The sequence below is a fragment of the Pholcus phalangioides genome, unplaced genomic scaffold (genome assembly GCF_987345545.1).
Source record: "Pholcus phalangioides strain wild (caught in Gottingen) unplaced genomic scaffold, Ppha-v1.0 ptg000017l_1, whole genome shotgun sequence".
Taxonomy (NCBI): Eukaryota; Metazoa; Arthropoda; class Arachnida; order Araneae; family Pholcidae; genus Pholcus; species Pholcus phalangioides.
The window spans coordinates 50,109,262-50,129,824 of record NW_028301610.1 but is presented as its reverse complement, the minus strand read 5'-3'; the positions used below and the strand labels follow the sequence as shown (position 1 = coordinate 50,129,824).

Here is a 20,563-nt window from a genome sequence, read left to right as displayed (position 1 = left end):
TCTGGTTACCTTCTCTTTCCCTCTGGGGGTTCCCGTGGTTCGTCGGTGGAGGCCACGTCGAGTCGTCATCGTCAAACTCTATTTTAATTGTGTAATATATTAGTGCAATATAATATAAATGTTCAGCAAAGTGTTATATAAAAATGTAATATATTTTACCTCCATGCCGTCGGTGGTTCCTAGGACCATCTCACGGTTTATAATGTCATGAGTTTTTACAATGTGCAATAGGCCTAAAAGTTGTGGATCCTGGCCAGATCTCCAATTTGTTATGTTTGGATGCCAGATTTAATATTATAATGCTTACAGTATTTACTTTTCTCATGAAGTTATGTAAATCAGATACAAGCTAATGTTGTGATCGGTTTTCCTTTTCTCATGAAGTTATGTAAATCAGATACAAGCTAATACCGCACCTTCTATGTTGTGATTGGTTCTTCAGTAAGGCATTGTGGGAATGCTACTATATAAAAGCCAGCTAGAGATGTGCTGACACTCGCTCGCTACCTACCTACTTCCTCACCTACGACTAACGACCGACTTAATCAGTAAGGCGTCACGCCCTGTCATGGTGTGAGCCAGATCGTCTCATAAGTAACGATGAAGTTACAATAGTAGAAGTGTGCCTTGGCACTTATCTCGTCTCATCGCACGTAAGGTTTCAATGTCGTCGTGATCCAGTGATCGGTTAGTGGCCAGACCGGCCACCCGTGGACTTTCATCTCCAGTTCCATGTGCAGTGGCTGAGCTTTCATCTCAACGTGTGTTTACACCAAAGTCGTCTGAAGCTGGTGACGACGAGTCTTTGGCTGTGTGGCAGACACCTGGGAGTATCTACCGGACGATGTGATAAGACGTGAAAACCTGGACAACGGCGGTGAGATCGATTCATATTTTTGTTTCATTGTGACAGTGAGAGAAAAGACTAACTGTGATAATTGTGATAAAACGTTAATTAATAGTTTAACATATAAAAGGGCCTGTGATAATAGTGATTACGCTGATTAATGGTTTAACAATATAATTGAATAAATGTTATAGTTCTATCTAAACTTTGTCTATTCCATTGTTGTCATCCACTCAATGTTTACTGGGGGAAAAAATATTAAAGAACCGGGAGGTAACGATCAAGAACGTTACATAAATTCTGGGGGCTCGACCGGTACCAGTTCATTGATTTTGGATGACAGTTTTGGAATCGCAATATTGAGATCGTATTTTTAATCTCGGGTTTGAGTTTTTGTGATCATATCGCAAATTCATGTTTTAATGGGCGATCGCATTGCAAATTCGTGTTTCAACGAGCGATCGCGAACATCGCTTGTGTTCTGTTAGTCGATCTAGTCGTGGGTATTATATCTAGTCAAATATTATGATCGTATGATAAATTTGAACTTTTCAAAAATGTTGTGATCGATGATCGAACCCAATTTAATATTTTTTTTTTGCACTTGTGTTTTGATTCTAATAATTTTTACGGGATTTTTTTTTTTCGCAAATATTTTTGATAAATTAATGTTTAATTGTAACAATGAATTCTAGTTATTTGAATAGTACGCCTGGATATTCAGGTAGAGATGATTTTTGTATACAAGTTGAATCCGATCATAATGATCTTATTTTCGAGAATGACGATCGGACTCGATCGGGGTTTTCACCCACGATCCCATTAAATTCCGGCAATTCATTTACTGGGCTAGCTTATCCGAGTAATGATCGTTTAACATTTTCCGGACATAATAATGTTCGAGAATTTTTGAGCAAGTGTGATATTTTCTTTTCTCTACAAAATATCCGGAATAAAATCGAAATTGCAGTAAGTGCCTTTGAGGGTAGAGCTCAATTGTGGTGGGCCAATATAGGTAAAGATGAACTTCAAAAAATGGATTATGGTGATCCTTGGGAAAATTTTAGGAAGTTAATGCTACAAACATTTTCACCGCATCATACACGGATTGAGTTGGCTCAGGCCTTATTTTCTCAAAATTATTTGAGTGGCTCCTATTTGGACTTTGTCTTGTATAAACTTGAATTATTTAAATCTTACGATTCATCGATACTGGTATCTGAAAAAATTGAATTGATCATCAAACAATTTCCACCGCGGGTAAGAACCTTTTTGGAAATACGTCAACCAGATACGTTGCAAAAATTATTTGTGTTGTTGGATCAATACAACTCCTTTCAAAATTCAAGTTCTCAAAATTATCGAAATGTACCTTTTCAGAGGTCTAATTTACCAAGAGTGCCCTTTCAGTCTCGTAATGTACAGGGTTTTACTAGACCTCCTATGCTAAAGACCCAGACACCGAAATATTCTCAATTAACTTGTTTTGGTTGTAATCAAACCGGTCATGTAGTTCGAAATTGCCCTTTACAACAAAACAGTGGACAGGGAAACGGGCCTACAGGTACATAAAGAGGGGTGGTGTTCCTGTGGTTTCTAGTACCTCTCAAATTGATTTTTTATTTCCGATTGTTAAAATTAATGACAGTTATGTAAGAGCTATAATTGATACTGGGGCTGATAAATCAGTGATCAGCCTTGAATTGGCACAGAGGGTGTGCAAAAACAAAAATGAAATTAGACCCTATATAGGAAGTAATTTTCAGTTGGCCTCGGGCGAGTGTTGTCAACCTGTTGGAGTTCTAATGACTCGGGTCGAAGTACGAAATAGTACTATTGACACGGATTTGATAGTTCTCGCCGGAGCGCCTACTGAGGTCTTGTTGGGAATAGATATTTTATCTAAATTGGAGTTAATAATTGATTTCAAGCACAAGGAACTGAATGGAGGACTTCAGCAATATAGGGGGGAAATTGACAAACAAAAAATTACAAATCTAATTGAATCTTCTGAATTTTGTGATAATCAGAAAAAATTATTGTTTGAATTGTTGTCAGAATTTGAAAATCTTTTTCGGGATAAACCAGGTAGAACACATTTAATAGAACATAAAATTGTTACACAGGGTGGCCCTACTTTTAGATCTCCATTTCCCCTACCTAGGTGGAAAAAACAATTGGTTGAAGAACAGGTTAAACAAATGTTGGAAGATGACATTATAGAACCGGCTTCCACCAGTTGGAGTTCACCTTGTTTTCTTATCAAAAAGAAAACGGGAGATTGGAGATTTGTTATTGACTATAAAAAACTTAATAAAATTACCGCTCCAGATAGGTACCCCTTGCCATCGATTGATCAGATACTACAAAGAATTGGCAGCTCAGCCTTTATATCCACTTTTGACTTAGCGTCAGGATATTGGCAGGTGCCAGTAAGGTTTGAGGATCGTGACAAAACTTCTTTTGTCACAGACTCTGGCATGTACCGCTTTAAGGTCATGCCGTTTGGCCTTAATAATGCGCCTGCCACCTTTCAGCGCATGATGACTATGGTACTTGGTCATTTGGTGGGGAGGTGTACAGAGTTTTATCTGGATGATATTGTTGTTTATAGTTCAACTTTTGAACAACATTTACAAAATTTAAGAATTGTTTTTTCTTGTCTTCAAAGGGCGGGGTTAACATTAAAACCAGAAAAATGTTGTCTATTTAAGAATAATTTAGAATTTTTGGGTCTAAATTTGTCCCGTGAAGGATGGCATGTTAAGCCCACACAAACAGAGGCTATTTCTCAATACAAAAGACCATTAAATGTAAAACAACTCCAACGATTTCTTGGACTCTGTAGTTGGTATAGACAATTTGTTTCTCACTTTAGTAATATTGCGTATCCTTTATATCAATTGACAAAAAAGGGATATAAATTTCATTGGACAGAAATCCATCAACAGGCATTTGAGAAATTAAAGAGGGCTTTAATTGATACTCCAGTATTAACAACCAGAAAGGAAGGTTGTAGATTAAAGATTTATACTGATGCTTCGGGTATAGGAATAGGCGCTGTTTTACAGCAAGTTGAACCTGAGGGCGAGAAACCCTTGGCTTTTGCTAGTCGTACACTCAATTCGGCAGAGCAGAATTACTCAGTTTCGGAGCAAGAGGGTTTAGCAGTAGTATGGGCATGCCATAAATTTAGGGGCTTCTTTACAGGAGAGTCTGTAACTGTGGTCACTGACCATAGAGCTGTAGCCTGGTTTTTTGATGCAAAAAATCTAAAGGGAAGACTCAGTAGATGGGCCCAACTTTTGCAAGAATATCCTCTTTGTTTCGAGTACCGTAAAGGTTCAACAATGCAAGTTCCCGATGCCCTATCACGGATGCCCTCTTCATCAAATGATGAAATGGATTTTGAGGAATGTATTGATAACAGATTATTTTTATTTTCTCTTTTGGATGTTTCGGAATTGGTTACCAAACAGAGACTGGAATACACAGACATCATAAAATATTTTCAAGAAAAAAATTTGGGAAATAGAATTGTTGATCATAAATTGGAAAAATATTATCTTTATGAATCAGATAAATTGTATTATTTACATAAACATGCAAAATTATTGGTTATTCCTAATGCATGTAGAAAAAAATTTCTTATGGAGATGCATAATCATCCCACTTCGGGACATATGGGGGTAGGAAAAACTTATCAAAGATGCTTAAAGCGAGCCTATTGGCCTGGTATACGAAGGGATGTCAAAAATTATGTACTTAGTTGCCCTATTTGTCAAACACGAAAGTTTGACAATAAAAAAAGATGGGGTCCTATGGTGTCCTCGACTGTAAATTTCCCAGGAGAGGTCGTAGGAGTGGATACCATGGGTCCTTTTCCTGTTTCCTCTAGGGGAAATGTGCATCTTTTGGTAGTGGTAGATTACTATTCAAAATGGGTTGAAGTTTTTCCCCTTCGTAGAATAACAGCCTCTGTGGTTGCCAAAAAATTTGTTTTTGAATATTGTACAAGATTTGGTTTTCCAAAAAATCTTGTTTCCGATAATGGTCCCTGTTTTATTTCTAATTTGTTGAAAGAAACTTGTAATGTCCTTAAGATAAAACAGCGATTTATTACCCCATATCATCCACAGTCTAATTTGACAGAAAGAATAAATAAAACATTGAAGCAGATGATTGCCTGTTTTATTTCTGATAATCACCGTACTTGGGACAAAAATTTATCTTTCTTTGGTTTGGCTTTACGGTCTGTTCCGTCTGAAACCACTGGTGTCTCTCCCTCGAAGTTGTTTCTCGGTCGTGAGCTTGCTTTACCCTTTGACTGGGCTCTGGATACCCCAATTTGGGAAAGAGCCAATATACCAGATATTTTGGTTCAACAGGTTAAGGAAAGAGTTAAAAAACAGCAAAGGAGACAGAAGTATTATTATGATAAAAGGAGAATTCAACATGAGTTTAAGGTGGGAGATAGTGTGTTAGTCCGTACTCATTACAGATCCAGCGCCCCTGGAAATGTTATGGGCAAACTGAAACCTAGGTGGGATGGACCATTTTTCATTCAAAAAAAAATGTCACCTGTTGTTTATTTAATTCGCGATCAGAGTTTTGTGATTGTTGGTAGATATAATGCCTGTGATCTTAAGGCCTTTATTGTGGCTAGGGAGAGTGGAGAGATTAATCCTGAAACTAGTCAATCTTTTACTAGTCAAGAGGCCTTCCCTATTCAAGAACAGACATATCGGTCAGAGGATGTTAATTCTAGTCAAAGTGCTATTGCATCTAATGGAGAGTCTAGTCAAAATTTGAATCCTTCGATTGAACATGTATTTAGTGATGAGACAGTGCCAAAGGTTAGAACTCGTTCTAGTTTTCATAATCCTCGTAGATTTTCTGATCTGATGGTTCCTTTACAAAGAGGTTGGCAAAGAATGCTAGTTAAGAGAAAGAAAGGACCTCGCGTGGACGTATATTATTATAATCCTGACGGTTTAAAGTTCCGTAGTTCAGTGGAAGTTCTCCGTTATCTCAGTCAACAGGATACTGATCTTCGGGTTGAAAATTTCTGTTTCAATGGTCAAAAATCTTTACAGGGAGATAATTATCGTATTGTGGGCAGACGGTAAATTAAAAAAAAAAAAAAAAAAGTTTAATAGATTTGTTCTATTTAGGTTAGGTATTATTTTATCTCTGTGTTTCACTCCTTGTTTGAGTGGGCAAATTTTTTTTTATTTTGTAGTTATGAAAATTTTTTTGTTAGGGTAAAAAATTTTCTTTTGCAGAGGGGGAGGAAGTGTAACATGACGACCTGGGATCTCTTACAATCCTGTTGTTCAATTAATCTTGTTTAGGCCCCAGGGTTCGTTGGTTACCGGAAACCACCCGAGGCTTCCGCTGACAATCCGGTTCGGGTCAGTTAGTTCGCTTAGTCTGACGGTCCGGAGGTGGGGTCTCCTAGCCGTCGGGCGAGAACGGGGCCAGAGGTCGGGCTACCAACGTCCCATATAAATTCCGCTTTACATCTATGTCAGAGATCCCAATAGCTCGTCTGGTTACCTTCTCTTTCCCTCTGGGGGTTCCCGTGGTTCGTCGGTGGAGGCCACGTCGAGTCGTCATCGTCAAACTCTATTTTAATTGTGTAATATATTAGTGCAATATAATATAAATGTTCAGCAAAGTGTTATATAAAAATGTAATATATTTTACCTCCATGCCGTCGGTGGTTCCTAGGACCATCTCACGGTTTATAATGTCATGAGTTTTTACAATGTGCAATAGGCCTAAAAGTTGTGGATCCTGGCCAGATCTCCAATTTGTTATGTTTGGATGCCAGATTTAATATTATAATGCTTACAGTATTTCCTTTTCTCATGAAGTTATGTAAATCAGATACAAGCTAATGTTGTGATTGGTTTTCCTTTTCTCATGAAGTTATGTAAATCAGATACAAGCTAATACCGCACCTTCTATGTTGTGATTGGTTCTTCAGTAAGGCATTGTGGGAATGCTACTATATAAAAGCCAGCTAGAGATGTGCTGACACTCGCTCGCTACCTACCTACTTCCTCACCTACGACTAACGACCGACTTAATCAGTAAGGCGTCACGCCCTGTCATGGTGTGAGCCAGATCGTCTCATAAGTAACGATGAAGTTACAATAGTAGAAGTGTGCCTTGGCACTTATCTCGTCTCATCGCACGTAAGGTTTCAATGTCGTCGTGATCCAGTGATCGGTTAGTGGCCAGACCGGCCACCCGTGGACTTTCATCTCCAGTTCCATGTGCAGTGGCTGAGCTTTCATCTCAACGTGTGTTTACACCAAAGTCGTCTGAAGCTGGTGACGACGAGTCTTTGGCTGTGTGGCAGACACCTGGGAGTATCTACCGGACGATGTGATAAGACGTGAAAACCTGGACAACGGCGGTGAGATCGATTCATATTTTTGTTTCATTGTGACAGTGAGAGAAAAGACTAACTGTGATAATTGTGATAAAACGTTAATTAATAGTTTAACATATAAAAGGGCCTGTGATAATAGTGATTACGCTGATTAATGGTTTAACAATATAATTGAATAAATGTTATAGTTCTATCTAAACTTTGTCTATTCCATTGTTGTCATCCACTCAATGTTTACTGGGGGAAAAAATATTAAAGAACCGGGAGGTAACGATCAAGAACGTTACACATATACGTGCAGGACCGTCAGTCGGTTAACAAATGTAAATTAATTTCTGTAGAATACATCATGTTTTTTACTTAAAAAAATTTTCTTTAGAAATATATATTTCAAAATTTGTTTTTGTTGCCCATTATAAAAACCAGGCACATAACAAAATTTAAATCATCAAAGTGATTTTAATAAATGCAGGCACTGTATCTTGTCTGAAGATTTGGCATAACAGCAAAACATTTAATGTGGGTTCTCATCTAACAAACAGCTTTGTCTTTCGGGACAAACCCATGGCTGAAAACTCAAAAAATCACAAGCAAATTTTAAATTGAATTTTCTGCTTTCTTAAACACATTATGCAACAGAGTCAAGTGTTCAAATTTGTTTTGTCCCCCCCCCCCCCAATTCCTAGGAAAGAAAGAAAATACAGCTTTCATAACCTATTGTTTTTAAGGTACAGCATGATCGTCATAGTACAGTAGAACCTTGCAATATTGTACACGCTTGGGATGGAAAATTTTATTTGCTAATGGGAGTGTTGTAGTAAAATACACCAAAGACTTGACGTAACTCAAAAAATGTTAACAGAAAGTGTGATATGGGACGTACCGCTATAACACTCGTTGTGTTTGTAATTTTTCAAAATTAAAAAAAAAAAGAAGCTTGAGATTTCTAAAGGAACTTACTTTTCAATCGCTGTATAGCTCTGTCACGCCGAGAACTGAAATGAAAACCAAAAATAATGGTTTAGTCAATCTCAAAATCGAAAAAAAAGAAAGGTATTACTAGAAAAAACACACATTCTAGATTTGGACTACATGTAAACATTTGACTTGCACTACTCATATGATTCATAATTATTCTATCGCTATTGCAGTTAATGAAACAAACAAGGCTTTCATGGCCATTAATTTAATGCAAAAGTTAGTTTTTGGTTTTTAGACCAATGTGATAGAAAGTTTTTATTTTTCCATGTTTCGTTTGCACAGATAGCAAGCATTTCCAAGAAAGTCTTATGTAACGGGAAAAAAGTTACTGTTTACTTCTTTTCCTCAACTGACCAATCCAGACAAGGTGGTCCAATACAAGAAGGGTGAAGAGATAGATAGTAGCTTCTTTCCCGACACACAAAACTTTTTTGAAAATGTTGTATGCAAATAAAACACCAAAAGATAAAAAATTTCCATGACACTGGCCTAAAAAACCCAAATACTATGAACATCGCAATGTTGCAATTGTTTTTCCTTCTCATATTATTCCAAATTCAACTACAGGGGTACTCTGATTAACGAACATAATTTGTTAGGCAAATGTACTAAATATAAAAAATCCAAAGCACTTATGTATCAAAGTGACCTTCCTCCTTATGAAATAATTGAAATGATACATTACACAATAGTATCCCTACGGGATTTCCTGCTCCCCAGAATAGTTTAGAAATGACACACACAGAGCACTCAATAGGCACACATCAATACACTAACTTTCTAGTGATAAATTGACAGAAAATGGCAATATGCCCTCCCCCCAGCTGCAATGCACACTTTCAGAACCACTGTTGTAGGTTTTCATTAATGAGCGTACAATATATTTTATTGATTTTGGCCATTCATTAAAATAAGAGGAGTCCCAAAAAATGCTTGGGCTCAAGCCCTTTGAACTTAAGATGGCCCTGCCTGAAAGGAAGAAAAGTCAACTTAGTTTCAACCATTTGACACTCAATGGACAATGTGAAAAGCTTCTAATTATTAAACTAATAGACTCGTCCATATCCAGGAAGTTTCAATAAAAGTACTCATATTGTGAGACATCGATAGTTCATTAAGTCAAATTTTTTTGTCTTGCAAAATACTCATAATACAAAGTTTTATTGTAAACAAAAAAAACAAAAAAAATGTAATGCCAGCATTCTTCAGAAATATATATTTCAAAATTTGTTTTTGTTGCCCATTATAAAAACCAGGCGCATAACAAAATTTAAATCATCAAAGTGATTTTAATAAATGCAGGCACTGTATCTCATCTGAAGATTTGGCACAACGGCAAAACATTTAATGTGGGTTCTCGTCCAACAAACAGCTTTGTCTTTCGGGACAAACCCATGGCTGAAAACTCAAAAAATTACAAGCAAATTTCAAGCATTGTGTGTGAAATGATAAAAATCATTTCACACACATTGCCATCGTTTACAAACATCTATATTGCCTGGCTATTATTATAAAAGTCATCAGCTTGTAGGAAGTTGGCAAAGCTGTGGTAGAATAATTTTAGACAGAGTCTACCCTGGAGAGCAGATATTATTATAATCAAACTATTACACTATAATATTTTCATTAAATAGAACAATTATTGCAGTGTAAAATATTATATAATATTGTTGGAAATAATGTAATCTTAATTATTTCATAAATAATGTAAGTTCTTTGGAAAAATTTACTAAACCACAAAAACTCAGTTTCCCCCCCCCCCCCCGTTTGAAGTAATTTCCGTGATCCTGGGAATTTCCTGGAATTTGATTATCGCAAACATATTTATATATATATTTGTACAATAATCCTTCAAATGATTTGAGCTATGCACTTTTTATTTTTCAAAGAAACATTTCATTCAATTAGTATTGAAATAAAGAGATCTGTCATTGCAAAAATGCTTCACATTCTGCACTGTTTTCAATGATGGACTTATGTTAATAAATGAATTCAAATGTGGAATGGAAGAAAAAAAGTTGAATGCAAGTAACTTATTTATTCCAGATTCCCATTGTCCGACAAATTACTGGAAAATATTTCAACATTACAAAAAATGTCTGGTGCTGCCAATGCTAAAATATAAGGCAAGCGATTGATGAGATATCTCGCCAATGTCGCTTATACTGTGTGTATTAATACGATTTGATTAATTCAAATTTTTTGATTGCAGCTTCTAGTAATTAAATTTTTTTAGGCATATCTAATTCAGTGTAGAAATGTGATCTGGTTCCACCTTATTCTTCTTCTGAGATCCCAGAAAATGAATTCAGATTCCCAGGAAATTTTCGGTTACATTTAAGTTACAGGATCTCGGAAAAAAATGGATTCAGAGAGAAAAGTCCTAGTGTGTGCGTGTTGTGCTACACACATTTCATCATTCACAAACCTAACACATAGGATATTTCAAATAAGCCAAACAAATAATTAATTGAATGATTCGATTTAGAACATTTTCCAAAATTAGATTTTGTCTCTGAGAAAAAAGAAACAAGTACATACAGCAGTTTTTTCAAAACGATGTTATCGTTTTCAGAGATGTTCTTTTGCCGGATCAAATTCCTATACTGCACATTTTCAGCCTAAAAAAATTGAAAAATATAGAGCAAAGTAAATGAATTTGGTGTAAGGAAAATATAAAAGGCACACTTAAATTATAAAAAATTAATTAAAAAAGGCATACACAGTTAAACGCAGTTTTTCAAATTATCACTCTCAATGCTGTCTCTTTTTGGCCTATACAGATATGATGATTGTGGATAACCTTCGAATTTGATACAGCCAATAAAAACAGAAATCAAATACAATAGACGTTGCATAATCATGGATAATGCTATCATTCAGGTATTGTCATCACTTCTGTGGAGTATGGAATGGACCAATATCATAACATGGAAAAACAATTGTTTGTAGTTATCGGGGGACTTCAGTTTATACGTTGTCAATTTTTTTTTTGTCAAAAGTTTTTTTTGAAAATTTTAAAGCTAAGGTTTAACAAGATTAATATTTTGCTCAATTTATCATCATCAGTAGGTAAGCCTATGTATAGGATCGGTTCCCAAACCTTTTCCACCAATAGAACCCCTTTCCTTTAATCAATGCTTATCGGTGGCTCCCCAGAGCAATTTAACAAAATATCTCTTCGAAAAACCTTTGTAAAGGGCAGCACACAGTTTGAGAACCCAAATATTTCTGTACTCAGTTCACAATGTCTTAATCGAGCCGTAGTGGCTACTATGATCCATATAAATGTGGAGATTCTTTCATAATGAACTTCCTACAGTGAAGGCGAATAAATGCAAGTTAAAAAAAAAATACTCTAATTGCCAGTTAGTTTCTTTCCATTCGGTAAACAGAATACTGTTGTCCAGATTCAATTTTTGCCTAAAAGACTTTCTCAAAGGATCTATGGAAATGTGTTGTACATTAAAAAAAATTATGTAACATAATTTGTGAAACATTAGGTTTTTACATTCTAATTCCTCACAAAAGCTGAATAAATCAAATACAGGATTTAGCTCAAAGGAGAAGAAAAATTCAGTTTTAGAGCAATATGACCCACCACAACTGAACATTTTACAACAAGTTATGTGAAAAAAAAAACCGCCGAGTTTTTTATGGATAGCCTATACAGTGGAACTTCAGTTAACGAGCAATTTGCATAACAAGCAAAAAATTGACACTTCACTTATTTCCCCATTATCACAATTGAGCTGATGGTTTCTTTGCTTTCGTCCACACACGTATTGAGAAATTGCGGATGATATTCACCCCTACAGTCTCCAGTCAGCGTGTCTCACTCGAAAAATGAACACAGGTGAGAGTGTGACTGTTTACGATACAAAACTAGATCTAGAATTTTAACCACAAGTATGAGCACTGGAAATTTTTGTTTCATTCCGTTTGGAGAAAATTGTGGGCTGATAGCACTATTGAACGCAACTTCGAGGGGCTAGCTCATATAAAGGAGCCAACATTTGTCGAAAAGATTATGTCCTTGGGGAAGCCCACAGGACTTGTAGGTGAATGAGAATGAAAATCAAGAACTTGTAGAGGAGCATGGCCAGGAGTTGACCGCAGATGAACTGATGGATCTCCTTTGCACGCAACAGTAAGAGTTTATGGAGGTTATCTCATTTGAGGAAGAGAGAAGTCTCTCACTTTTCAAATGAGATTAGAGATGTACAGAATGTGGATATTCTATGCAAAATTTTGTGGAAAAGAACCAATCAAATGAAGCTATAGCAAAGCAAACTATGAATCTGTCCAATGACAATGCACTTTTCTATTTCCGAGAAATCCTAAAATAGAGGCAAAGGCAAGTGTCACCGATAGGTTCTTTTTCAAAGTCACACAAAAATTTTTTTACAGACAAGAGTGAGTCTGTGAATTGCACTAAACCAGTGTTACCTGGCGGGAGGGTGCGATAGAAGCTACAGGTATTACATAGGATCTTATGGGCTTACTTGAGTTGGGGCATTGGAAGTGTTTCGAAACTGTTGGTGCTCGACTTTAGTTTCATAATTTAACTCGTTAACTGAAGTTCCACTGTACTTATCAATCGGTATTATCAGAAACTGAATTCGGATGTGATCACATTAAGCAGGGGTGCACTGTATCTTGAAATGACGGAGAGAGAAAAAAGAAATCTCATCACACAATACTTTTGTTTAATCCTTACCTCTTTACTAGCTAGCTGCTCTCTCAAGGTCTCATAATCCTTGTTGAATTTTTTTGCCTTCTCCATCTCCTGGACAAATAGAAAGTTGGGGAAGGGAAAGAAACAAATGGATAAAAATTCATATTCAAATATAATAATTATTATACAAATACTACACACAATATAAAAAAATTATAATCAGATAAGGCATCTTGGATTTTACAAACTCGTTTAACAGCAAAGAAAGAACTTGATATAATCAGGGAAAATTATGAAAAAATTGACTCCCATATATCATACAAAATGATTGACTATAACACGACCACCTTTTGTTTGAGAAATTTACAGAGAGAATATTATCAAAATAACCGAGAACAGACAACTGCAGCTTTGAAATATTGTCTTTAATATATATACATCATTTTTAATTGTCCCGATTTGTCACCTTTGGTGTGCATGGCCGGCATTTCATGGAACATATACAACTACAGTAGTCTCGTTTATCCGACATTCCGTATTATCTGACATCCCATTCAGAAAAAACCACATCAATCTGCAACAAGAACTGCAATTGCGAGCATAGTCTATTTTTTGTTGCCCTCGACTGTACACTGGCACGCCCGTCTACACTTTGACTCACGTGTCTATCATTTGCCCCACCCGCACTCACTCACTGTCACAACTACTGCACTCAATAGTGCAGTTTAACATTGTATGCAGATTTGTTTATCGTCTATTACATGCATATGTGACTGTTAATTTGACAAACGTTGTGTTGTTTCAAAGTTGAAATTCATGCATGTATGGCGACAAAAAGAAAGTTGTAAAGCATGATAATTAGGTTTGTAATTTTTATAACATAATTTGACATTTTATAGACTTTTTCCTAACACCTCCCTATTATCCGACATTTTCGCTTATCCGATATTGGCCCATTTGTCTTGATGTACACAACTGGCTCAAGAAAATGATATTGTACACTTAATAATGATTTTCATGGGGGGGGGGGGGGTGCATATCTGATTTTGCTGCCTCCCCCTTGTGAAAGTCTATGATTTTATTATTGTAATGAAAATCCCTCCAAAATTTGTCCCCTTCCCCAGATATGGCCCAACAACTTCAAAGTTGTATATGTTTCAACTGTAGCTTTACACAGACTACTCAGGTAACAACTATAAATTCAATTGCACCTTTCAAAGAATAAATTCTGATGGGACGCTGATGTTTTTATTGCATTTAATTTTAAATGAATGGGGTTTTTTTTTAAATTTCTCAAATGGAAACTACATGCAGCATACATATAAACCATGGAATTTCTACAAAAAAAACGTTTTCACCCAAGTTTTCTGAAAACGTGACTTATGTCACTGAAAATTACCATAAACAAAATTTTAACAAAACAATGACAGTAAAAGTTCTGAAGACACTAGTCATCGAGTCATTATCACAGACAAAACTTCATTAAAAAGAAATCATAACTTGAAATTAAACTTACTTCATCTGCTGCTTCTAACTTTGGAAGAGCTTCATTCAACTTCGACAAGCATTTAGCGTAATTCCTGAAGAAGAATAACAATAAAATAATTAAGTCTGAAAACTGAACAAAATACTGATTAGGAAAAAAAAAAAAATTGAGGAAATACCTAATGGTATTTCCAACTAAATTTCAATAAGATGAAACAGACACCCAATGAATTCTCCCTAAAAATAGCAGATTTTTTTTCTGATTATCTGTATACAAAAAGTGAGAACTATACAGTGTTTTCAATTCAAAACTGTACCTACTCAGAATCACTTTAAGAAACTGTTATATTCTACTCTTCCGGGACAGATTCTTCAAATATTTGGTTACCCCCCCCCCCCCCACATAATGGCAAAAAAATTATTAGATTTATACTCACATCTTGCACAATTCATACTCCTTTTTAATTGCGCCAAACATCTTACATCCACTACAACTTGTGGAGCTTTCACCTCTATCAAAACAAAATAATAAAAAAACAAATGACCAAACAGCACTATAAAATATCAGAAAAATATTAAATGGAAATACAATAAATTCCTTATTTATAACGTTCATGTCCAGACAAAAAAAGTAATTTACAAGACTTCACCTATGTAATGTTAAAATGATAATATTCTAATAAAAGGAGTGAAATATTCCAATGCATATGATGACATATGCTCATTATCACATGAGCACACATACATTATCATGCAAGCACACATGTTCCCCTGCATAAACCAATGCATTAGAAGTTCCACAGAGGAATGCATATGAGATGCATGTATGGTTAAATAATGGTAGTAAGATATTGGTTTCATAAAGACTAACGACAAGATCCATATGTACATCAGGATTTAAATCTACACCAATTGAGCTAAAAATCTGATCAGTTGCTGCTTGGATGAGAGAACTGTACAGCAAATGCAGGGAATTTTTTCCCCTTTGGGTATAGAGGAGTTTTAAGATAGAGGTGTACACATACCAAATGAATTTCAAAGAACCAGACATTTCAACATTGGCATGAAGCCTCTCAGCAGGGTTTAAGCTACGGCCGCATTTTTCGCAAAATGTGAAAAAATCGTAGAATGCGAAAAATGTAGTAGCCACTTTCGCACAAATGCGTACAGGAGATAAGAAACGAGTAGACATCCAACCAATCATTGCAGCATTTTGCTAAAGCTTTTCCCCCATTCTCCCCCCCCCCAAAAGGAATTTTTTTATCTAGCTTAAACCCTGCCTCTCAGTGGTGATAAATGTTGACCTTTATCAGGGAAGTGAACACCTCCCTCTGAGACGACCTTAGTTGACATTGTGGACCCTTTCTTACCAGATGCAGGAACCAGTGCAAGGAAGACCATGGGCCACTGCAGAGACTATAAATTTGGCAAATTACTTACACATTTTCAGATTTTTCTGCATCCCAATGTTAGACGCTTGTCAATTACTCTACTGTCACACTCTGTTACAGGCTTGGTTAGTGAACTTGTCTCATTCTTTTCAATACAGCCCAAATGTCACATTGCAGTACTGTTTTAGGTGCTGTGCACACTGAAGCAACACAACTGTGACACATACACGGATCAGTTATAAACCTGAAATCAATACCAATTTTGTTTTTAACTAATTCCAAGTTGATGTCGCTGTTGTATTGCTTCGATGTGCACTGCTCCTTAACGGCACACAATATATCAATTCAATCACTAACCCCTTTATGGTCCAATGAAATGTCTTCTCTCAAACTCTTCTATTATTTCACATGTGTATTCCCTGCTAAGACACAGATAGTAAAGATTGGCATGATTAAAGAGGTTTTCTTCCCCTTTTTTAAATATGGCAGGAAACTCAATAGGCCTGATTTCTATTTTAAATATCCAAAGATAAAAACTATTTCTGAAGTATTGAGAGTATCCCCCGTAGTTGAGAGCAGCCATCTATAGAAACTATGGGCAATCCACAGCAGTGTGCAAGAACTCGTGTTGAATTACATGATTGCAGGATAGGGGGGGGGGGGGGAGAGGAGAGAACTAAATACATTAAATTATAATAATTATCATGGCTTACTCTGAGACAGGCCTTGGTATTTCTTCCAGAACGACTTCAAGCTATAGGAAAAAATCATAAAAGTGATCATTAGGTTTGATTTAAAAAAAAAAATCACCATCACAATTTAATAATTAATCATTGTAATAAAGGAACTTCCATAACCATTACATTTTATCACAATGTTTGTTTATGTATTAAAAAACACAAACAGCACACATTATTGTAGTGTAAGAGATTTATTTATTGAGAGGCATAAAGTTAAAAAGGATCAATGTATCAAAAGATATCCAGAGATGTAGGATCTCAAATTACTCACATTTGAAATAGAGATGGCAGCACTGAAAAATCAGACAACACTTGATAAGCACTCAAACTGTTAGGTACACACACACTCATTCACACTTCCAGAATAACTCATTCTGTAGTAAGTTGCCCATGGCAATAGATCAGAGTTGTGCTCGATTTGAAAGAAAGGGTCTCTAAAATATATATATATGCTGTGTTTACATCAAGATGATCCATCAATAGTAGTTGTGATGGAAGAATGGAGTGAGAGTGAAGTTTTTGTAGTCGATAAAGCGCTAATGACTCTAGTAAAGACTTTTGTTGTTAATGAATGAGATTTGACCCTGCGGTTGTGCTTATCCCTAAATGTACAGCAGGAAGCTAACTAGATTCTTAACAATCAAGTTTGCTACGGAGAGAGAAATCGAGGCTGTATCATGCAGCCAGAGGATATTCACCCCTAACGACTAATAATAGATTAGAAGAATTTACTAATTTAATTTCGTTAAACCCACAATTTTTTGAGCTCATTAACACTATTTTTTAACCTATTAAAAAAATACAAAGACATGACTTTCCCGCCACCAGTTAATGCATTAGATGCCATGAAATAAAAATGTGAACAAGCGCAACAGAAAATAAATTGTAAACTAAGAAAATTCATACTCTTCTTTCAATATTGTATTCAAATTTAAAAGTTAGATGGCAGCATCAGTATCCTAGGGCACTTTCCCCCGAGCAAAATACCCTGCTGAAGCTAAACTTTGATTTTCAACATTGAAAAATATCAGTTGGGTTTGCTGCACAAATTATACCCTTCAATATTGCTTTGATAGATCATTGTTATTTTTAAACGGTGTAGACGTACAGAAAATGTAATTAATAATTTGATTAACAAAAATAGTTGATTATCCATATCCAGGACCATAGGTCAAAACTTGTATTGGGCTTATAAGCCCGAGCCTCCTCTCCATCTAATACATGTCACCATCTGGATGATACCTATACAAATATTGGGTTTGAGCCCTTTTAATATTTCCAAAACACACATTTGTCCAGAACCCCCATTTTGACGTGAAGGGCCAAGGGCAAAGCAGAAATTAGAGAGACTGCAACTAAGGTCAAATATGTTTGGTTATTTAGTAAATGTATGTTGTGAGAATTTCAGATTTCTCATAATTTATCATGGATATATAATGAGTATGGAAATATAAATAGTGTTTGTGTATATTGATGCTTTTTACTGGAATACCTTTCACAGGCCACATTTGGCCCACAGGGTGGAAGTTGAATTAATTGGGAGTTTATTGCCTTTTGGATGTGTGTCCATCAAGCACATTGCGCATGAATTAAGCGATTACGATATTGCACATGACAGAAGATTAAAAAAATGTTGCTCAGTTCAATTTATTCATACATTTTATAGCATTTATCTAATCACAGTTGTCAAATTCTGATTAATAAAATGACATGACAAATGAGAAGAACATCATAAAATGTAACGAAGAACTCGTGAATGATATGATACAATCCCCAATATACAATTTTTGTATAAATTAAATTTGGGTTTATGGCTATATGTAAGAAAAATATACATCCATTCACTTCTATACTTACTTCCTTCATTTTATCTTGAACATCAATTTCAATAGTTGTTGCTGAACTATCCTCATCCAAAGTCTCTCCAGAATCTGGATTCAGCTAAATTGTTCAATAATATCAAGGTAAGCATGAATAATCGAGAAAAACACTAAGGTCGTCTGAAATTTTTATTCTAAGAAATATCAGCATGAGTGATGCAAGAATATCAAATTGATTTTTATAAAAAATATATTTCATTGTGACTTTGGCAGAAAAAAATATATGGGCAGACAAATTTGAAAAAAATATTCATAGAATATCGAATTATGTGAATAAAAATATATCATACAATATCAATATACAACCTCTGACAATAAAGTTTGGTGAATGAAGTCAGAACGGCCGATCTGGCAACACTGGCGAAGCAAAACGCTGCACATGCGTAGCGACAGGTGTTGACCATCTGCTGCCACCGTTGTTCAGTTGAGCAACGTTTGTGTTCCGTGAAAGACTTGTTTTACGAAGTGCTTGTTTAGTGCGTTGGTTCTTAACTGAGAACAGGAAAATGAACAGGAAAATCCATAAGGAATTTCTACCTGAGAGAATGACGATGAATGCTGCAAGCTACATTAAAATTTAGACCCGTTTCATGAAACGTCTACGCAGAGTACGACCTCAATACGCACAACAAGGTTCATGGTTTCTTGTTCACGACAATGCTCGCCCTCACACAGCCAATATCGTCAAACAGTTCCTGACAAAAAAGGGGGTGGTGCAAATTGAACATCCACCATACTCACCAGATCTCAATCCTCCAGACTTCTTCCTATTCCCACAACTCAAACTCGCTTTGAAAGGAAAGAGATTAGACGATATTCCTGACATCCAACGAAACGTGACAAGGCTTTTGAACTCCACCCCAAAAGAAGACTTCTTGCAAAGTTTCCAGGACATGTATAGGAGATCTCAGCGGTGCATAATAATGGGAGGTGACTATTTCGAAGGACAGTAAGGTAACTTTCGTTAACATTTCATCTACGTTAATGTTACAGGACTATTCACCAAACTTTATTGTCAGAGGTTGTATGACATATGTGCCATACCAAACTTGTTGAACTCTCCTTCTGAAGTGAACTTTTGGTGTTCGATACAAAAAAATATCTTACCAAAGCATTTGCCCAGTTCTGTTCGTCATTAGAGATATTTCCATAAACACAAGAAGATACATGAACAGGGATAGTGGAAGGTGGTACATTGGCTGATGGAAGTTTGGCTGGTGATTTCTCACCACAGGTGAAAGTGAATTCACTCAGCTGAAATATAAAATAAGAATTACACAAGTATAATGGTCGATATACAGGGTGGGAAAAAGTCCACGATACATTTTGAAAATTAATTATGAAAAAAACTCAACCAATAGGCATAAAAAGTAAAGTATGCACTAAAATAATTATCATGGCAATTGATTGAGTTTTCTTTTTTTGATACATCAAAAATTAGTTTGGAATTTTATCCACAGATTGTGCTGTATCAAAACAACATGCCATAAACAGTGTAGATAGCACAACAGATAAATGACATTTATCAACCTTATTCTTCACGATCCAGAAATGAGTTGTTTTGAATTTTGCCACGATTGTTTCCAGCTATTTGCCACATACAATGGAATGCAATCGGAAAATATCGCCTTCCAATAGCATCATTCTAGAAATAGTTTCACTCCGTGAAAAAACGAACTGTGTAGCTTGGTATTTTGAAACAAACTCTGTTATTACAGTTCAAAGAAAGTTTTGCACGACCTCAGCCTTTAGATTTAATTTTTATTGATTTCTTTTTGTGGAGGATATCTTAGAGAACAAGTTTACACCCCACATTTAACCAAACTTGTGGAACTAAAGACAAGAATACTGAGAGTAATACATGGGATGAAATCAAGTATCATTTAGATAAGGGGACCTTCAACCTTCAGACATTGTGGGCCAAATTAAAACTTTCGTGAAGCCCACGGGCCATGAACTTATACTGCTGTATTTAGAATTTCAAAATAGTGCTCAGACTCACCAGGATTTAATGTAATATACACTTATACAGTGAGGAGATCCCAGAGTGTCAAAAGGTGGAGTCTACTGATCTAATGTATATGTGTATATATGAATTGACATCATCATCATCGTGCCTCCCCCAAACTTTCACGTCTATCTCTACCTATGTACAGTG

General features: G+C 35.8%; 1 protein-coding gene across 1 annotated transcript in view; it reads right to left on the bottom strand.

Annotated features, from left to right (window-relative positions):
* LOC149074051 (uncharacterized) overlaps positions 1-20,563 on the bottom strand; it is a 120,673-nt gene that overhangs the window by 44,563 nt on the left and 55,547 nt on the right. The window contains exons 14-21 of the mRNA XM_089247294.1: positions 19,513-19,659; positions 18,383-18,466; positions 16,499-16,539; positions 14,832-14,906; positions 14,426-14,489; positions 12,952-13,020; positions 10,773-10,852; positions 8,211-8,245 (exon numbers count right to left, since the gene is read on the bottom strand). Of these exons, the coding sequence (XP_089103420.1) occupies positions 8,211-8,245; positions 10,773-10,852; positions 12,952-13,020; positions 14,426-14,489; positions 14,832-14,906; positions 16,499-16,539; positions 18,383-18,466; positions 19,513-19,659 (595 nt within the window). The remainder of the gene's footprint in view (positions 1-8,210; positions 8,246-10,772; positions 10,853-12,951; positions 13,021-14,425; positions 14,490-14,831; positions 14,907-16,498; positions 16,540-18,382; positions 18,467-19,512; positions 19,660-20,563) is intronic.